At 35.0% G+C, this 17,936-nt stretch overlaps 1 protein-coding gene across 10 annotated transcripts in view; it reads left to right on the top strand.

The window, feature by feature from the left end:
- axed (BTB/POZ domain-containing protein axundead) overlaps window positions 1-17,936 on the top strand; it is a 177,269-nt gene that overhangs the window by 74,870 nt on the left and 84,463 nt on the right. For 3 of the 10 annotated variants that reach the window (XR_012412670.1, XR_012412674.1, XR_012412673.1), the window contains exons 2-4: window positions 6,297-6,951; window positions 7,057-7,690; window positions 11,171-11,430. Coding sequence is in view for 4 of the 10 variants with exons in the window: in XM_073984202.1 (XP_073840303.1) it covers window positions 6,448-6,951; window positions 7,057-7,690; window positions 11,171-11,394 (1,362 nt within the window). In the remaining 6 variants the exon portion in view is untranslated. Of the gene's footprint in view, window positions 1-885; window positions 1,233-6,296; window positions 6,952-7,056; window positions 7,691-11,170; window positions 11,498-11,609; window positions 12,300-17,936 lie in introns of those variants that run through there. The other 7 variants (XM_073984202.1, XM_073984205.1, XM_073984204.1 and 4 more) reach the window with 6 other exon arrangements.

The raw sequence follows: 17,936 nt of genomic DNA, 5'->3' as shown, positions 1-17,936 counted from the left end.
AAATGAACTTAAACATTAAACGGATTTTGTTAAGAGCATTCCAAAAGTATACGACATACAGAGTCCCTTTTCTTCAACAAATATAGTATAGGATGCACAACTGGCCTACACTGTCATAAGTGTATGTCCACCAGGCGCCACATGTCCTAATTTAATCGTAACTATTTACTGGCCAATTGTATTACTTACGTAATCTAAAAGCTTGTGGACCTACTTGTTACTTCAGAATACCGTTTAGACACCATCTTCCCCTAAGTCTGGATTAAGATTAAACTGCACTTTTTTCAATCTATAATTAGCTCAGATATCGACGGTGTACATCGTATGCCGACCTATGTATGCCCCCTCCCGTGTTGTCAATTAATAAAATTAATTTTAATATATATATTACGACATATCATTTTTGCTGTATCTTTACTTCTTTTTTGCTAATACGAAATTATCGGCAATGGGGACAGAAAAATTTCAGAATTCTAAAGTTCAATATTATAACATGTATTGTGAATAAGGGGCAATTACCTATTCTTACAAAATATAATATTATTTTTTTTTTTTTTTTGATAAAATTTATTGAAGTATGTACAATATACGTGAGATGTAAATAACGGGAGTTTCCCTTTTTGAAAAGTGGGTCTGATAATATTTGTAGAAATTAAAGCGATTACTGCTAAAACAAATGAAATGAACTAAGAAGAGATGAGCTAGAGCTCGACATCACAACATAAACTATGTGCTTAGTTCGAATGCTGGAGTGTGAATGCGTTCGTCTTTGTTGATACACGTTAAGGAACCGATATAAACTAACACACATGTGTATTTATGTACATGACTGTGAATGAGTGCGAAATTTAATTTTCGTACACATCGTAAACATCGACAGCAGACACACAGCAATAGGAACAATGCCTGCGTTTGTTGTGGCGGAACAACAATTGGGGTTGTACCTATTTACTACCTACCCCACATCAATGCTTGCCAAACACTTTGCAGTCGGAGTTTTTGTTCCGTGCAGAAAAGTTCTACCTTAAACGGATCGCCCGTAGAGTGATCACTTTGGCGCGTGGTGGAGCGCGTAAATCAAAGTCGAAAAAAACAAACGTCCAAAATTGGATTACTTAACGGTATGCAAAAAGATTGATGAGTAGTAGCATTAAAAGTGACACAAGTGATTGACATAAAATGAGTGATAACATAAAAAAAGTTCGCCACCATAGATATAAGAAGTAAATGTGGTAAGACACGGCTAGATATGACAAATGCTAATAAATAAAAATACAAAAAAAAAAATAGTTTGCGAAAGTAGTGAAATATTCAAGATGTCGAAAAGGAATGAATAGGCGCCGAACCTGATTTACATCTAAACAGCTAAGATCAAGTATGCTTTGATTTCTTTACTCATGCATAGAAGTGACACGCGAAATACAAATCCATTTTTATGGCATATAATAAAAAATAACGTTTAGTTCGACTAATATAGAGACGTTAGCATGAATTATGACCAATTTATAACTCAGCTAATTGAATTATTTTCTATAGCATTTATCATTCAACGTTGATCAGGTGCTGTGATTATTATTCAGCGGGGGAGTTGTTAAACTCTTCTCCTTTGGTGCTAATTGAGTGAAAAGTAAGAAAATAGACACAAGCAGTACATGTAAACAAATCATATTAGAGGTCGGAGTCAATTTAAAGACGAAAATTTTGTCCCCGGCATATTGAAATAAGAGTATGGTTTTACATCTTATAAAGTTGGAGTGTACATTTTAGATGAAGACAACGGTTTTTATAAGTCGTATGTTTATACGTTATGTTGTATGTAATGTTTAATAACTTAAGATCCAAAAAACCGCATATTTTCAGAAAATTTTTTGAACGAGTGGGAAAGTCCCGATTTTTATAAACATGTCTCACGTTCTTTGCAAAAATTCCTGTTTTTAATGTTATAAATGACATATTTTGTGAGATGCTAAAAAATCCCATGACATGAACTTAAAAAGATAATTCATATCATTTAAAACAAATAAAATTAAAAGTGTGAAGTTCCGACATGTCCAATCGAACAGTATTGCTGTAGGGGTTTGGAACGACGACTTTTCCGAAAAGGGCTTTTACCTTCTGTAAACCTGAAGTACAAAAATCTTGACAATGGTAGTATTTGACTAAAATTTCCACAAGTCTGTCGAATTAACTTCCTCATAATAATAATTATACTCTCCACTATAATATTAAGTGTATAATTAAATTTGTCTTTCCGTTTGTAACACATCCAAATATTCGTCGGAGGGCCTGTAAAGTATATATGGGGATTTCTGAATGAAATCGGACACTTTTTCAAAACATTTCAGTATATTTTCAGATTTTGTTGACTAACGGCTCCAGAGACATCGCGCCTTGAAAAAGTCGAATGCTGTAAAAACTATATGAAAAGAAACACTCATAAATTCTTTAATGGTCCAAATAGGAAGCATCTTTCTTATATTTTTTATCAGCTATGTAATAAAAAATAAAAAAATGCACAGTGGGCTTGGATACAATTTTCGCGATTTAATATGGAAAATCAATTTTTAAAATTTCTTGAAAATGTTCTGTATTAAACTATGATTAATTACAAAAATTGTAAGTCCTGTTGGTAGTAGGATTCGAATAACTACTATTTTTTCTTAATTTTTAAAAATTTGTCAATAACGTGTTTCTTTTATGCCAGTGTAAAAGATATTTTATTTCACTTTAATTCCTAAATAAAATAGCAAAACAAATGGTTATAAAAGCAACTAAAATAAAAAATCTACCAAATAGGACTTAAAATTGTTGTAATTAATCGTAGTTTAACGACGTGCAGTGGTTACTGTCTATGGGGACAAAATATGCTCTACCAACAACAAAAACATCTTTCCCCTTACTAACAGTTATTGCAGAAAGTGAGGACTGCATTCAAACGTTGGACAACAAAGAAGATCAAGAAAATGCGAGAGTGAAGTTAGTCTCTCTTATTGACGACCATTTAACACATACCAAATTGACTACAAGAGATAAATTAATACTTGACACAGTGGGTAGAACAAAACAATTTGTGAAAGATAATAAGAATATTTTGATATTAAATGCTGATAAAGGAGGTAAGACTGTGGCCATGTACAAAAACGAATATGAGACTAAAATGAAAGATATACTACGAGACATGTGCACCTACAAAAGATTAAAGCGGGATCCAACAACTTCACTACAAAATAAGAACAATAAATTAGTAGATAAATTATTTCAATTGAATATAATAAGTTTGACAAAAACATACAGTTCACTTATGAGCTTGAAGAAAACAATAAACTCCCATATTTAGACGCTGTGATAATTCGACAAGGCAACGCTATAACATTAGATTGGTACCAAAAACCAACTGCATCTGGACGATTGATTAATTTCCATTCAAAACACCCTAGACGTATGAAAATAAACACGGCCACAAACTTCATTAATAGAGTTCTAAATATAAGTGATCAACAATTTAATGACGCCAATGAGATAAAAATACGCCAAATACTATCCAAAAATGAATTTCCAAAGAAGACTATAGATGACCTAATAAATCATGCTAAAACGAACAATAACAAGAAGGAAAGGGAAAATGAAAAGTCATACAAGTCCGTTACATATATTCCTGGATTTTCTGAGAGGCTCTGTAACTCAAATATTTATAATAGAGACAACTACCAACTAGCTTTAAGAACTAATAACAATGTCAACAGTATGTTTAGCAAAACAAAAAGTAAGACTAAAAAGGAAGATAGGTACAATTTAGTATATAGGATAACTTGTAATGGAGACGACGCCAACATATGCCAAAAGGTATATGTTGGCACGACTAAAACCAAACTTAAAACACGACTCTCTGGACACAAATCAGATCAAAAGATGGACAAGCCTATTGAACAAAAAACAGCTTTAGGGGCCCACTGTATGAAAACGGGACACAAACCAGATTTTAAAAACGTTGACATTCTTGCACATGAAAATAATTACAAAAGACGATATACTCTAGAGATGCTTCATATTATTAACACTCCCACGGACAAAAGAATTAATTATAAAACTGACACAGACCACTGTGCACATATGTATAGAAACATAGTTCATAAGTACCGACAAAAGCTTAGTTGACGTTGACATTAGAAAGACAACAGTCGCTCTTCTTCCATAAATAAATGTAAATAAAATATTTTGTGTTACATTTGTATTTTATAATTTAATAATAGATCCCTGAGGATGATTGTCGAAGACAATTGAAATATTGGAAATAAAATTTAATTAAACAAAATAAAACAACAATCTTTTTAATGACCTTCAGCCAAACTATCGCCAAACAAAAGTAATATTCAACAGGTCAACAATAATCAAAAACAATTTTCAAGAAAATCAAAGAGTACAATCTTTGATAAAAATTGATTTTTAATATTAAATGACGAACATTTTATTCAACCCCACTGCAATTTTTTCTATTTTGAAAAAGTGTCCGATTTCACTCAGAAATTCCCATATATTCTTGATCAGCATAAAATCCTATGTCGATATAAGCATGTCCGTCTATCTGCTAAAATTAAAATGAAGCTTGCAATATTTAAGATAGAGCTTCATAATTTGGTACAGAAGTTACTATTACCCCTATGATGTCCGGTATTGAAAATGGGTAATATCAGCCCACTTTTTGATATAACTCCCATAGAACGGTACATCCCAATTTTCGCTACTTTTAAGTCTTTAGCCACATTTTCTTAACGAAATTGCTGAAATTTGGTATTTGATCTTTTTTGGGGCTACAAAACTTTCCCCCGGAAATTTGTCAGTAAAGGTTTACGTATTGATATAGCCCCCATAGAACGGTACCTCCACATTTTCGGTATTTTGAAGGTTTTTGCCACATTAACCTAAAGAAATGAGCAACATTCGGTATATAGTCTTCGTTGGGAATATACAACATTCCTGCATAGAATTGTCGATATAGGTCCACTTTTTGATTTTCGATTTTCGCAATTTTGAAGGTTTTAGCAAATTATCCTTAACAGTTGACTAAAGTTTGGTATTTAGTGCTCAATATGGGTTTAAAAGATATTTGCGGGTATAGATGCACGTTTTAATATAACCCCCGCAGAATCGGTATTGAGGGTTCTGAAATTGGAAGGTACTACGATGCCACTCGATGTGAAATCTTTAAAAGGATTAGTTTACTGCAACTTGGTATTTCGGATTCTCAATGGGTAGAAAAGCTCAACGAAGTAAATGATCAATCAAGGTTCATATTTTGGTTTACTCCCAATATGAAGGTACCTCCAGATTTTACGTATTTTGAAGAAGGTACACTAGGACGACCTACCTACACCTATGCCTGGTTTTTTTCCATTTGATCCAAAAACTTTATATATTAAATTTTATGGCGATCGGTTAACGTTAAGCAGTGCCACCCGAGCAATCTTTGTTTCCATAGTAATTTGAATAGGGTCGAAGGTGCATTTTCACGATTGATTGATACATTTTACGGATTTTACAGCACTCCTAAGTCAAACGGCACGAACATTCTTTTATCAGTGTTCATCACTGTATAAACATATACTATAGCTACCAAAAGAGTCCGTCTGTTTTAAATGTAATAAGTTGCCTATATTGTTACCAAATAGATAGTCCTTAAATATATTGGTTTTACTACTTAATGGTAAAATAAAAATAATTTTTAATTAAACCTCCTTCAAATAAATCTTTTATGACCTATGTCCATGTTTAGGCCATTTTTGTTCTCAAAAAATCGAATTTATACTGCAGCATTTGAAGGGTAATGCCTAATAGCCACAAAATGCAATCATATTTTCAATGTCGAATATTCGACGTGGCGTGGCGGCAAAGTTAAGGCCAAGTATTTAACAGCAAAAGGCCACGTTAAAGTCGAATTGTAATGTAAACCGAACTGAAATATTTAACGCAACAATTACTTGTTAATGGCTATTATTTCTTGGGCTTATGCTGGTTACTACAAGAGTGGATTTGGTAGAGGAGTTAACCACGGCTTCAACATTCTTTTCTTTCGTGTAAGAACATATTGTAGCAAATAACAAATATGGTGGGAATGTGTCGAAACGTGCAATTTATTCACGCGTCAATGTGTAAATACTTACGTCACAATAACAGCTACTTTGTAATAAACGTAATTCGTAATAATTCAATTGGTTTGAATAAAAGTGCGAACATTTACCAAATCAAATTGTAAATGTTTTTAAAGTTCTACAATTACTATCTTTGTTCTTTATTTACAGATTCCAACGATTACCACTGCCCTCGATGATGATCTATTGCTGAATCGGTTTAAACACACCAGAAAGCAATTGTCCACAAGACTTACACCCCACACCCCTGAGTTCCAACAATATCATTTAACTCAGCCAACCAACATTCAAAAACGTGAAAATGGTTTTACCATTTGGTCTGGGTTCCGACGGCCACCACAATCCCGATAATAGTACAGATGGCAAGAACAAAGCTGGCAGCAGCAATAGTGGAGCAGGTGGTGATAGTAGTAGCAATGCTGCAGCTAATAATTCTAACCGTACAGTGGCCTATGCGCCTACGGCGCCACCCTATTTCATGAGGGCACACACAAATGTTTCGACCGGTGTTCCCATAATTCCATGTCCCTACATTGACTTCATTATCGTCAATGGCGATGACCGCTACATGATACGCTGCGAACGAAAAGCCGTACTGGAGAACAGTGTGGAATTGGCCAAACTTATTCATGCCGGTCCGAATAGCGGGCGCAAAGGTGATAATCATTTTCAGATCTCAAACGTAGATAAACATGATTTCGAACTTGTCATACGATTTTTGGAAACAAAATTTGTCAAATATCGTGATCATTTGCACATATTGAAAATCCTTGAATTGGCTGATCGATACAATTGTCCCGATTTGGTATGTTCCATTTCAAATGATAAGATTTGATGCTAAGTTTCCGATACGAATTATTGCAAATATTTCTCTCTCTCCCTCTTTTACACTTTCTTTCGCCTTCCCTAGATTATACATTGCATACGTGAATTGGATCTGCAGCTGAGTAGTGCAACTGTGATTGACGTGTTTCGAGCTTTGTGGTTCTATCAGGGCGTAACCCCGAGCAATCCCCATCAGATCGGCTCTGTGATAACAACACAAGAGTTGGCCTCGAAGAAAAGCAAACGCAAAGCGCACCAACAGGCTGTCATGAATTCAACAAGTGCCAATCCAAATACAGTTCCGAGCACAAATTCTGCCCAGATACCCGCCCCAAATCCGAATCCATTTACAACCGAAGATTATGGAGTTGCCTTGTTGCACAATGCACTACAACTGATCGACATGCATGCCGAACTGATCCTTAGCAAACCGGAAATGAGCGAATTGCGTTTTGAAGAATTGGAAATGATTGCAAAACGTGAAGCCCTACAACTAAGCTCAGAGCTGACACTTTTTACCTGCCTGGCTGATTGGAGTATAGCGGAATGTAATCGTAAAAAAATGGATGCGACAGCGGAGAATCGTCGTCGTGTCTTGGGACCTCTTTGTTTGACACCTCGTTATTGTTTAATGACGTCTGCAGAGTTTCGTAGAGCGTGTGACCGTGTGGAACTGTTGAATCCCGTTGAGACATCTTTAGTTAGTGATGCCATAGAAGGTAACCGTCCATATTTGTATACATTTGTAGTCTAGGAACCGGGTATTTTTTCTATTCAACTCGTATAAAATGTAACTAATTGTACTCCGTCTTTGGCTTAGAATATCTGAGGTTAACGAAGATTTAATATATTTCAGATTTTTTTAGCATTTATGAAATATTAAGATCTATTCTAATAGTAAAACTAGCAAAAGAGCGAAAATTGATCATCCTATAAACCGATGTAAGAAAAGATTTCCATTCCTCTCTATTTGGAATATAGTGTTTTTCGATCTCGTCTTCCATTTGTTTAATCCATCGAAGATTTGGTCTTCTAGTTCTGCGTTTATAGCCATATATACGCCTTTTTAGCTGACATGGCTAATCCAACTGATGTCTTTGAATAGCCGTGAGTCATACGACGCACAGTGGTTCAAAATCGTTTTTTTATGGTCAAAACCCTGTACATTTTGAACAGATATAGATATTTTCATATTTTTTTGTTCAACAGAGAACACTTTCAGCTTGTCGATGCATCATTACTGACGAAATTCAGTCTAGTAGTTGCAGAGAAATTCAAGGTCAAAGTCAAAATTTTGAATTTTTTATTTTGCATCAACATATGAGTGTTTTTGAGTTTTTGATATGTTTCAATCTATTAAAACAGATCAAACACCAATAAACAAATTAAACAAAATTTTCAAACATATTAACATTTGTTAAAATACACACTACCCCTGTGCATAAGCTTTTGACCGGTAAAATTCAAAGGCTTAGCGCCTTTGCTCTGAATGTCTTCATTAATACAGGTCTATTTTGTTGAAACGCATTTAAGTGCATCGTCAGTACAACTCAAATAAAAAATGGAAAAGTGGGATGTACGCCAACCATCAATATGCTTCTTTTTCTGTGAGACCCCAATCAACATCCAAAATTTCATGAGGATCCGATCAATATTCCGACCTGTTGTGTGATTGCACAAAAAATGGAAAAAGGAATGCATTACAGACTATTGTGATATCTCTGTTGTTTGACCACCTATGACAACCTACTTCACATCGTTGTAAAGGTGATATTTGCTACTTTCCTTGCCAGGTTTTGCTTTCGATATACATTTACAGAAGAGAGATATTTGAAATAAAACGTTGGCCTTTTCTTACACATATTCACATTCCGACCCCTGAATAATATCCGACCGTCACCAAAATCAATAGGCTTCTTCACCTCCGGGACCTTCATCAACACCCAAAATTTGGTGACGATCGGATTAAAATTGCGATTACAGGGTTTAGATGGAAAGACGGACAGACGGACGGACACACATAGCCAGATCGACTCAGCTCGTCGAGACATTCATTTTGGTATATATACATACATATATATACATATGTATTGGTCTACGACCATTATTTCGATACGTTACAAACTTTTTGGCCAAAACCAACTTATAATACCCTCCCCACATAGTGGTGGTATAAAACCATGAACACAATCTGTTTTAGTTTTAGTTTTAGTTTTAGAGAAATAAATATTTCTTTCTCCAGAAATGTTCAAAAATGACGTCTTTTTCAAAATTGGGAAACAATTTTTTGGTTTCCTTAGTTTTAATATGTTTACTATCGAATCCCATGTAGAAATTAACAGTTGGCGATGACGAAAAATCGGTATTTTGGAAAATCGGTTTCTGTACCACTGTGCGACGTCGATATACACCGTCAACCGTTTCTCCATTACACCAAGTACTGCCTTATCTGCAGGCTTCGGAACCATATATTAGCACGGGTAGTATCAGTGTTTTGTAAAGTGTTATTTTGGTTTGACGAGGTGAGACTTCGTTTTTGATCTGCTTGTTTCGAGGTAGACGAAGTTTTACCTACTTCAAAATTATATGAACCATCAATCAGCTTGGTCTTGTTGCCGCTTACTGCCAGATCCACTTTATGAGATTCCTTCCTTCGACCTTATTAAAGACATGAGTTACTTCTTTTACTCATCGGCCCATGATGTTAATATCGTCAGCATAAACAAGGTGTACATTGTGCCATTTATTTTGATGTTTGCATCTCGTATAACCTTTTCCAGTAGTGTGTTGAAGAGATCACACGAAAGGCTGTCTCCTTGTATGAAACCTCTTTTGGTACTGAACTGTTCGGAGAGGTTCATTCCTTTTTTAACTGTTGAACGGGTATCGGTTAGAGACATCTTACAAAGTTTGTAAGCATTGAACGTAAGGCACTTTCGAAGGCTGTTTTATAATCGACAAAAAGTAAGTGTCGATCTGCACTTCTTGGGTCTTTTCCAAAATTCCCAAGGTAAATATCTGGTCAACGGTCTTAAGCCGCATTGTTATGGCCCAGTTATTTCGTTGTCTATAGCTTATAGTCGTTCACACAATATCCTTGACACCATCTTATGAGCAATATAGAGCAGACTTATGTCCCTATATTTAGAGCACACATTCTTATCTCCTTTCTTGCGGAAAGGTACAGTATGCTCAGGTTCCAATCATCGGGTACGCGTTCTTCCCGATGCGTACACCTTATTTGCTCCGGTTTTGAACAGTTCGGCTGATAAGCCATCGTCTCCGGCAGCCTTATTATTCTTCATTTTTTGCATCACCTCATTATTGGCTGATGGTATACACTCATTTGGAAAATGCTCGTTCCATATCCTGAGAACACATTACCTTGCTTTTTTGCAGGACGATGTGTTATGATGGCTTGGTATACATCATTTTGATGTTTCACTCTTTGGTAGAATTTTCCCGTTTTTCAATTTCTCCCTACTTCTGCGGCTATTTACATGGAGTGGAAAATACATTGCCACTGCTTTGTTTTGTTATCGGAACGAGGAATGCTTTCATTACGCATATGGGCCAGTTGAGTGGAATATGCTTTGGCTATCTGTTGTGATTGCAGCTTATCGATGTCAAACTTCCGTGTTGTGTATGTTCGTACTTTATTTGCTATGTTCAACCGGGTACGTACCTTTGCTGCAACGATGTCCATGCTCGATGAATGTCTTTCATCTATCACAACGTGATGAATTTGATTTCTTGTTTTTGGAACAGCTAGTACACTTCTGAATGTGGAGATGTTTAAATCTGGTACTGCTAACTTCTATGTTTTTTGCCGCTGCGAAGCTAATCAGCCTCACTTTATTGTCAGATGTTTCACTACGGAGACTGAATCTCCTTTCCAATTTTGGCATGAAAATCGCCCAGAACAATTTTAATGTCATGGCCAGGACAACGGTCATATGTTTCTTCAAAGCGCTCGTAAAATAGGTCTTTGGTTTGTTCGTCCTTGTCTTCAGTGGGAGCATGAGCGCAAATAAAGCTGATGATGGAAAATTTAGCTTTTATCCGAAGTGTACCAAGTCATTCATTCCCCGGGGTGAAAGTGGAGACCAGGTGTTATACTATATATGTAACTTAGGGTGTATATTTACATTGTTCAAAATTTAAAAAGTTTAATTGTTGCGTTTCTTTTCTCATTTTAGGCAAAAAACTAAAAAATTTAACACCAGAACAAAGTCAATTATTGGAGAAATTTCGAACAAATCGGCCGGAGTTTGCCAAAATGCCAATACACCTCAGCGATCGAAGTAATCCGAAAAACTATCCGAAAAAAATGAGACGAGCAGAAAAAGGCGCTACGGAAGAAGGATGCTGGGAAAATTTCGGACTAAATTGTTTGGCCGTCTTTGCCTGCATTTTCGACTGAGAATAAATACTAAATCACCCCAGGTTGATCGCATTGGTATGTTGGAAACCTAACTCAAATTATGGAAACGGTGCAATGCAAATCAGTATCTGAAATTTTAATGGTGATTTGATAACATGTGATTTCATCCATTAGTGGGATGAACACTTCCACCTTCACCCTGACTTTACATTTAATCCAACATATGTACACATATATTTTTGATTTATTTTTAGCTTACTTTATCAGACTTTGTTCAGAAGACAAGTACTTACATACACCAAAAATTACACTCATCTTACATCCCATCCCAATCCATCTTCACCGCCGGCCACTCCTTGGTTAAGATTCAATAGTCATTACAGGCTGTCAAATCGTTTGGAGATCAGTTAATATTCTATACGGAAATGGCGATAAAATGAAGTTTCTTAACAATTAATTGCATAATCAAATTATTCAAATCGAACAGCGAATATTGTTTCAAAATCTTATGGTCTGTTATGTTTTAAACCAAATCTATAAAGCCGTTACTTTTAATAGCACTGTATTTTGTTAAAATATTTAATTTTTATTGTTGAGATGAAGTCGGCACCACAGAGTGTCTACTGTTAACTTTCTAGTCAAATTTGTTACGTGTTTTGAAATACACACAAACCCTCAGCGAAGGGACGTCCACTATCATAATCGCATTCATAATTATGTTTATTTAGTCTAGCAAATATTGTTATTTATTTTGATAAATGTAAAGCCCTGTAAAGATCGCTTCTTCAATAGAATAGAAGAAAGAAACAGAAGAAGCAATTGAAGTCGAGGTCAGATTATATTTGTGGACCGCGACAGACATAAATAAATACATACGAAAATAAACTCATATTTGAGTTATGAATAAAATATTTAAAGCATTTCTAGTTGAATGATAATCTACGTACGAAATTGCGTATTTATAGTCTCATTACACCAAAAACCCAAACACCTACATACATATATGGGCAATATTATTGAAAATTTAACATCGTTGAAGCCAAGGTTTACCCGTTTATAACCCGCGAATAGTGGTTGTGTATTGTACAATTTACATGCTTTTGGATAAAATAAAATGTTTTTAGACTTGGCAAAAAATATTGGCCTTCAAAGTTGATTTGCGTGGAAGCTGTGGCTATATTTATGTTAAAAAATGGGTAAAAATGGGTTGAAGCCAACGTGTCTTTTTTTGTTTTCTCTCGATTTGTGATTAAACAACACTTTTCACGATTTTTACGTTAAAGTAAAAGTAGAAGGCAACTAAATAAGGATCATCTCACTAGTGTATAACTTCTCAAAATTTGATCTGCGTCTACCATTAAATGATGCTGACATTTTGAAGCCAGATTTTAAGTGTTTTTTGAAATTTTCTTCTAATTTCGTTCCGCAAACAGGTTTTTCAAAAAATCATATATAGGAATGAAGAACTCACGATTCTGATTTATTTGATATATGTGTCGTGAATGTAGCCTACACAGCTTCAGAGAAATCTGTATCCAAATACGAAAATTTTGTGCGAACAAATTTCTAAAAATCATATATTTCGGGTCTAATTTGCACAATTGGCATTCGATTTACTCGTGCATGATTGCAAATTTTGGATTTTTACGTTGCGGATCTAATAAATCATTATTCGTTAAAATCCATCTACTAAAACGCGAGATAGGAGAAATTCCAAGGTAGGAAAATCACCTAATATTGTTTTTGAAAATATCGCGCATTTTATCGCGTATTCTGTCGGCCGCTTGCACTACTATGAAAAAACTAGTGCAGCATCTTCCGTTTTGCGGAAACAGAAATTTAAAAACTTCACTGATAAGGGAACTACATTCATTTTATCCCAAAAATAGTGTGTGATGCTACATCCACGGTTCTTGACTGATTGCTTTGAAATAGGTATATATAGATGCAGATTTTCATGGTGACACTAAAACCGGTTGCGGAACGAAATTGTATGAACTTTGCGCAAATTAGCGATGTTTTATAGGTTTTTTAATGCTAAGATGCAGCCGATGCTACATCTTAGCGTCCAAATTATATTTCGAAAAATATATACAAATTAAAAGATATGGTCTTGCTGTACATGAAAATCATATGCGGACAAAACGATTTTGATAATTACGCGATTTACACATATTTTAATAATGCATATAAGTTAAAGCGGTTTATTTGAATTATATTTCCGTTTAAGAAGTCTAATGATTTATTTCAACAACCCGATAACTTTCCTCAATGGGAAACCTTCTATGTGAATGTAGATAAAGCAAAATCCGCCCATTTATTTGGGAGTTTCAAGAAAAATAAAAGAAGTACTCCAATAGAATTTTTCCAATATCTTCGACTCTAGAATGCATGTGAAAACCATTATTCCAAACCAAAATTAGTTTTTTGCAACACAAATATGTGCTTATTTTGGCTATAATATCCTAACTACTATCCCGATGATTATAAGTTTGGTCTCATTTGATTCCCCGTGAAGTCTTTATTTAAAACTGTTACTTTTTTGTAATTTTTGACGGGTAAATGGACCTATATTTTCAAAAAATTCGGATTACATTTAAAATTTTGTCAATTTTTTGTATATTCCGCGAATGCTAAGAAACATTTTACAAATATTATGCAATCTACTTAATGACGTCACTTCGTGATAACTTTTTAGTGACAATTGTGCTCAATAAAATAATTAGCGTTTTTATAATAATTTTTTCTTAAAAGCAGAAGTAAAACCGCGATAACATTTGTCCGCAACAACCAAAAATTTGCTCGCGAGCGGATTTGTACTGGGGAATTTTTTCTTAACCTATGTACCAAAAATCGTTAATGTAGCGCGAAAAGAAAAAATTCAATTTTTTGGAAATGGAATATGAAATAATTGGCAGTTTTGCCCATATACACTCCCATGTTTGCATACATTAATTATATTAGAACATACACAGGATTTAGTTAAAAAGATTAAATAAGAAAACATTTTGTAAATAAAATTCTTAAAGAGCTTTCAATACGTTGTTTTAATTTTTTGGGTTAAGTTTATAAAAAGCAAAAAAAAAAAAACGCAAATTCTACTAAAAACAGATGTGAACAAACGTACCTATTATCTTATGATGCAAAAATAGGCATGGGGAAGCAAAATAATCTCCAAAACAACATAAAAACTAACTAATGAATATTGGTACAAATTTTGAATATAGATCTTATAGCATTCCTATTTGAAAGAAAACTTCTTGACCTCTCCATTGATGCTAACTATATTAATGTACGTGGTCAGATAACAGAGTTATACCCTAATATATCCATAGAAACCATGTTCTAGAGCAGTTTTAGTCTGTAACCCACCATTTAAAGTCTGGCACTATATGGCAGCTGATATTAATACTGAATAATCTTAGAAACATTGGAAAATTATTCCCGAGGTGGGATCAGATGGTCATTATGACTAAACCTTAGGAACTGCAAAATACACTAAGAAAGCATACACCCAGCAAAAACTTGGTAAGCACATGTCATTACTTCATGCATTACTGAGTAATGAGTGCTTATTACACCCTGAATTATCAGGCAGTACATATATTTAATGACTTACACATAACTAACTACAGTAATTTCTGGTTACCTGCATCATTCATAACTGCATTTTGGCGTTTCCTGACCAAAAATGAGTTTTTAGACAACTATTCCCTAGATTTCTTTCAATAAACTGTGTTTTAGTGCACATTCAATAGCTGCATTTTGGACATAGAAGCCTCAAAATGTTGGTGATTTTACTTTAATTTGGTTGTAGAAATTGCATACACAAGAAAAATTTTTAATTTTGTTGCGAACTTAAAACAAAAGCAAAATGTAACCACTCTGATTTTGTATTGATAAGAAGTATGCAATACAAAGGCAGCACAAGAAAAGATAATCCAAAATAAAAAATATAATATTTTCTCTACCGAAGTTGAAATGACTCTCACTTTATTATCTCAACATTGCTTATAGCTGCACATCATATGCACGTAAGTAACTTTAGAGATATCTGCCTTATTGGGCAGGTAAGCGAATTTAAGCTTCTTGAATTTTGGCCATTTCTGCACAGGAAGTCGTGTAATTTTTGAATGTGCAGGTAAGCAAAAATACTGTACTTCCTTAATTACTAATTGGCACAGAGCTAATGTGTCCGGCTATAAATCCTAGGGTTGTGTGTTCCAAGCTCACCGTCTGCATGGAAGTTTTTTTTCACTCACGAACTTTTGATTTGTTGCCAAACACACTACACACTAGGCCAATCGTACGAACAGTTTTGTTGTTGTAACAGTGTTTTTTATTTTGTTTGTATGTTCGTTCCTTTGTTCAATCTGGCTCTGGGTCTATCTCCAGTTCCAGGAAAGTGGCTGCTTCGACGCGATGTAACCACAGATCCACTGGAGTTAGATGAGTAGGTTTGGATGGGCAGTTGAAAATGTGTTTTGTGTCGTGCTGTCCCATCCGCGTTACAAATTATTATGACGATTCTCTGCATTGTGGAGACGCGTAACAGTGGGAGTAGTTAATTTGGTTTGCATATGCGGCTACGAGGGTTTTTGAATGTTTCTGTCGAATTAGCATTTAAACGAATTCGTCGGTCACATTTATTCTTGAGCTCGAGTCGTCATAAAATTGGGGAAGAGTTCTTTGTTTCAATACAAAAAACTAGGAAACTGATTAGTCCAAGCGGCGTTGGACGAAACTCTAGTCTTCTCTGCCTTTCCCTAAAGTAAATCAATTTAACTAAAGCCACTTTAAAAACTTGTTGTTTTTTTAAATTTGAAAACAACAAATCTGTGATTAAGCTGGTCTTACTTTAAAAATAAGAAGTAAACACACATCACAAGAAAACTGCCAAAGTGAATCTATCTTCGTAATTTTGTGAACAAAAAACTCCCATGCCGACGGTGCTTACTTACATGTGCTTACCAATTTTTTGCTGGGTACGATTGGCCTAGTGTCTAGTGGCTACAAATCAGAAGTTCGTGTGTTCAAAACCAGCAGAGAGTGAAATAAAAGAAAAAAACAAAAGAATTGTGGAGTGTTGAATTTCAATATAATTTTACCTCAATTGCTCTAAAAGTAGAGCGTATGCTTTTTAGCTTTTTTTCTACTACCGGTATGTGGTTAAATATGCACTTAAAACATATTTATCACGTTTGCGAGCGCAAAAAAAACTCAGAGATGTGCAAAAAATTACACCAAATTTTTTTGAAATTAGTTTTTTGTATTTATTAATTAACTATAATAATAAATATTCCACAAACATCCCAGATGGGAAAAGGGAGACTTCTCTTATTGATTACCTATTAATATTATTATAATTTTGTATTTATTGTATTATGGGTATTTATGAAATTAGTCGTATTATGAACATTAATCACAACAAGTAAAAAAGTGTCAGTCGGCTTTGTCTACAGATATATACCCTCAGCCAATGTGAAGCGAAACTTTCACCTCCGGACAGATCGAATGTAGTTAAGGTTTTTCAGAATTTTGTGGCCCTTTTTGGACATTTGAACTTTCCGACAAAAATGTGGATTAGGAATTGACTGCACTAAGATACAAATGTTGAACTTTTGTAGGGCAGAATTTTAGTGACATTTTTTAAATATTGGGGAGAAGTAACGATAGTTGTGGACCGGTATTGCCCATGAAACTAAGTTTGGATATAATATGACGAAGACCAAATGTTGGGCCAAATCGGTTAACAGTTCGAGAGTTATCGTGCTCTACGACCGCCACATATGGTGACTTAGGGGTTTTTTTAAACCTTTCGGGCTGTTTTCCCAAGAAATATGGACTTTCCCCTGAAAAAACTTTTACCGTCGTAATGGAGATAGCGAATGCAAATCGCTTCAACAAAAATCAAAGTGAGTTGAGAGCAGGTCTTAAAGTGAACTTATCCGAAATTTTGTGTGAGAGGTACCAGAAGGTGTAGACAAATATAGTTCATATTCGAACCTGATCTATATCTGGTAGATATTTTAGGATGTGCAATGTATGGATTACATCGGTCGCTCCCTTCAAGAGTTATCGTGCGCAAAATTTTTCTGAAAATTTTTGAAGTTTTGTGGGGAAGGTACCTGAAGGTGTGGACCAATATAGCCCATCTTCGAACTTAAACTATGTTTTGATAAAATATTACGAAGGGCAAATTTTGAACCGAATCGACAGATCCGTTCGAGAGTTATCTTGCGCTCCAACCACTACACAATATGTCATAGGGGCTTTTTGCACCTTTCCGGCCATTTTCCCAGGAAGTATGGACTTGCCCCTGATGAAACTTGTACCGTCGTATGGGGGGATTCAAGAGCAGGTCCTAAACTGAACTTATCCGAAATTTTGTGTGGGAGGTACCCGAAGGAGTGGGCCGATAGAGTCCATGTTGGAACCTCATCTAAGTCTGGTAGAAATTTGACGATGTGCAAAGTATGGACCAAATCGGTTACTCCCTTCAAGAGTTATCGTGCCCACAAATTTTCCGAACATTTTGGAACTTTTGTGGGGGAGGTACCGGAAGGAGTGGACCGATATAG

The sequence above is a fragment of the Musca autumnalis genome, unplaced genomic scaffold, assembly GCF_047663935.1.
Source record: "Musca autumnalis isolate F117 unplaced genomic scaffold, ASM4766393v1 scaffold_4, whole genome shotgun sequence".
In the NCBI taxonomy this organism is placed as follows: Eukaryota; Metazoa; Arthropoda; class Insecta; order Diptera; family Muscidae; genus Musca; species Musca autumnalis.
This window is presented reverse-complemented; position numbering and strand designations above follow the sequence as displayed.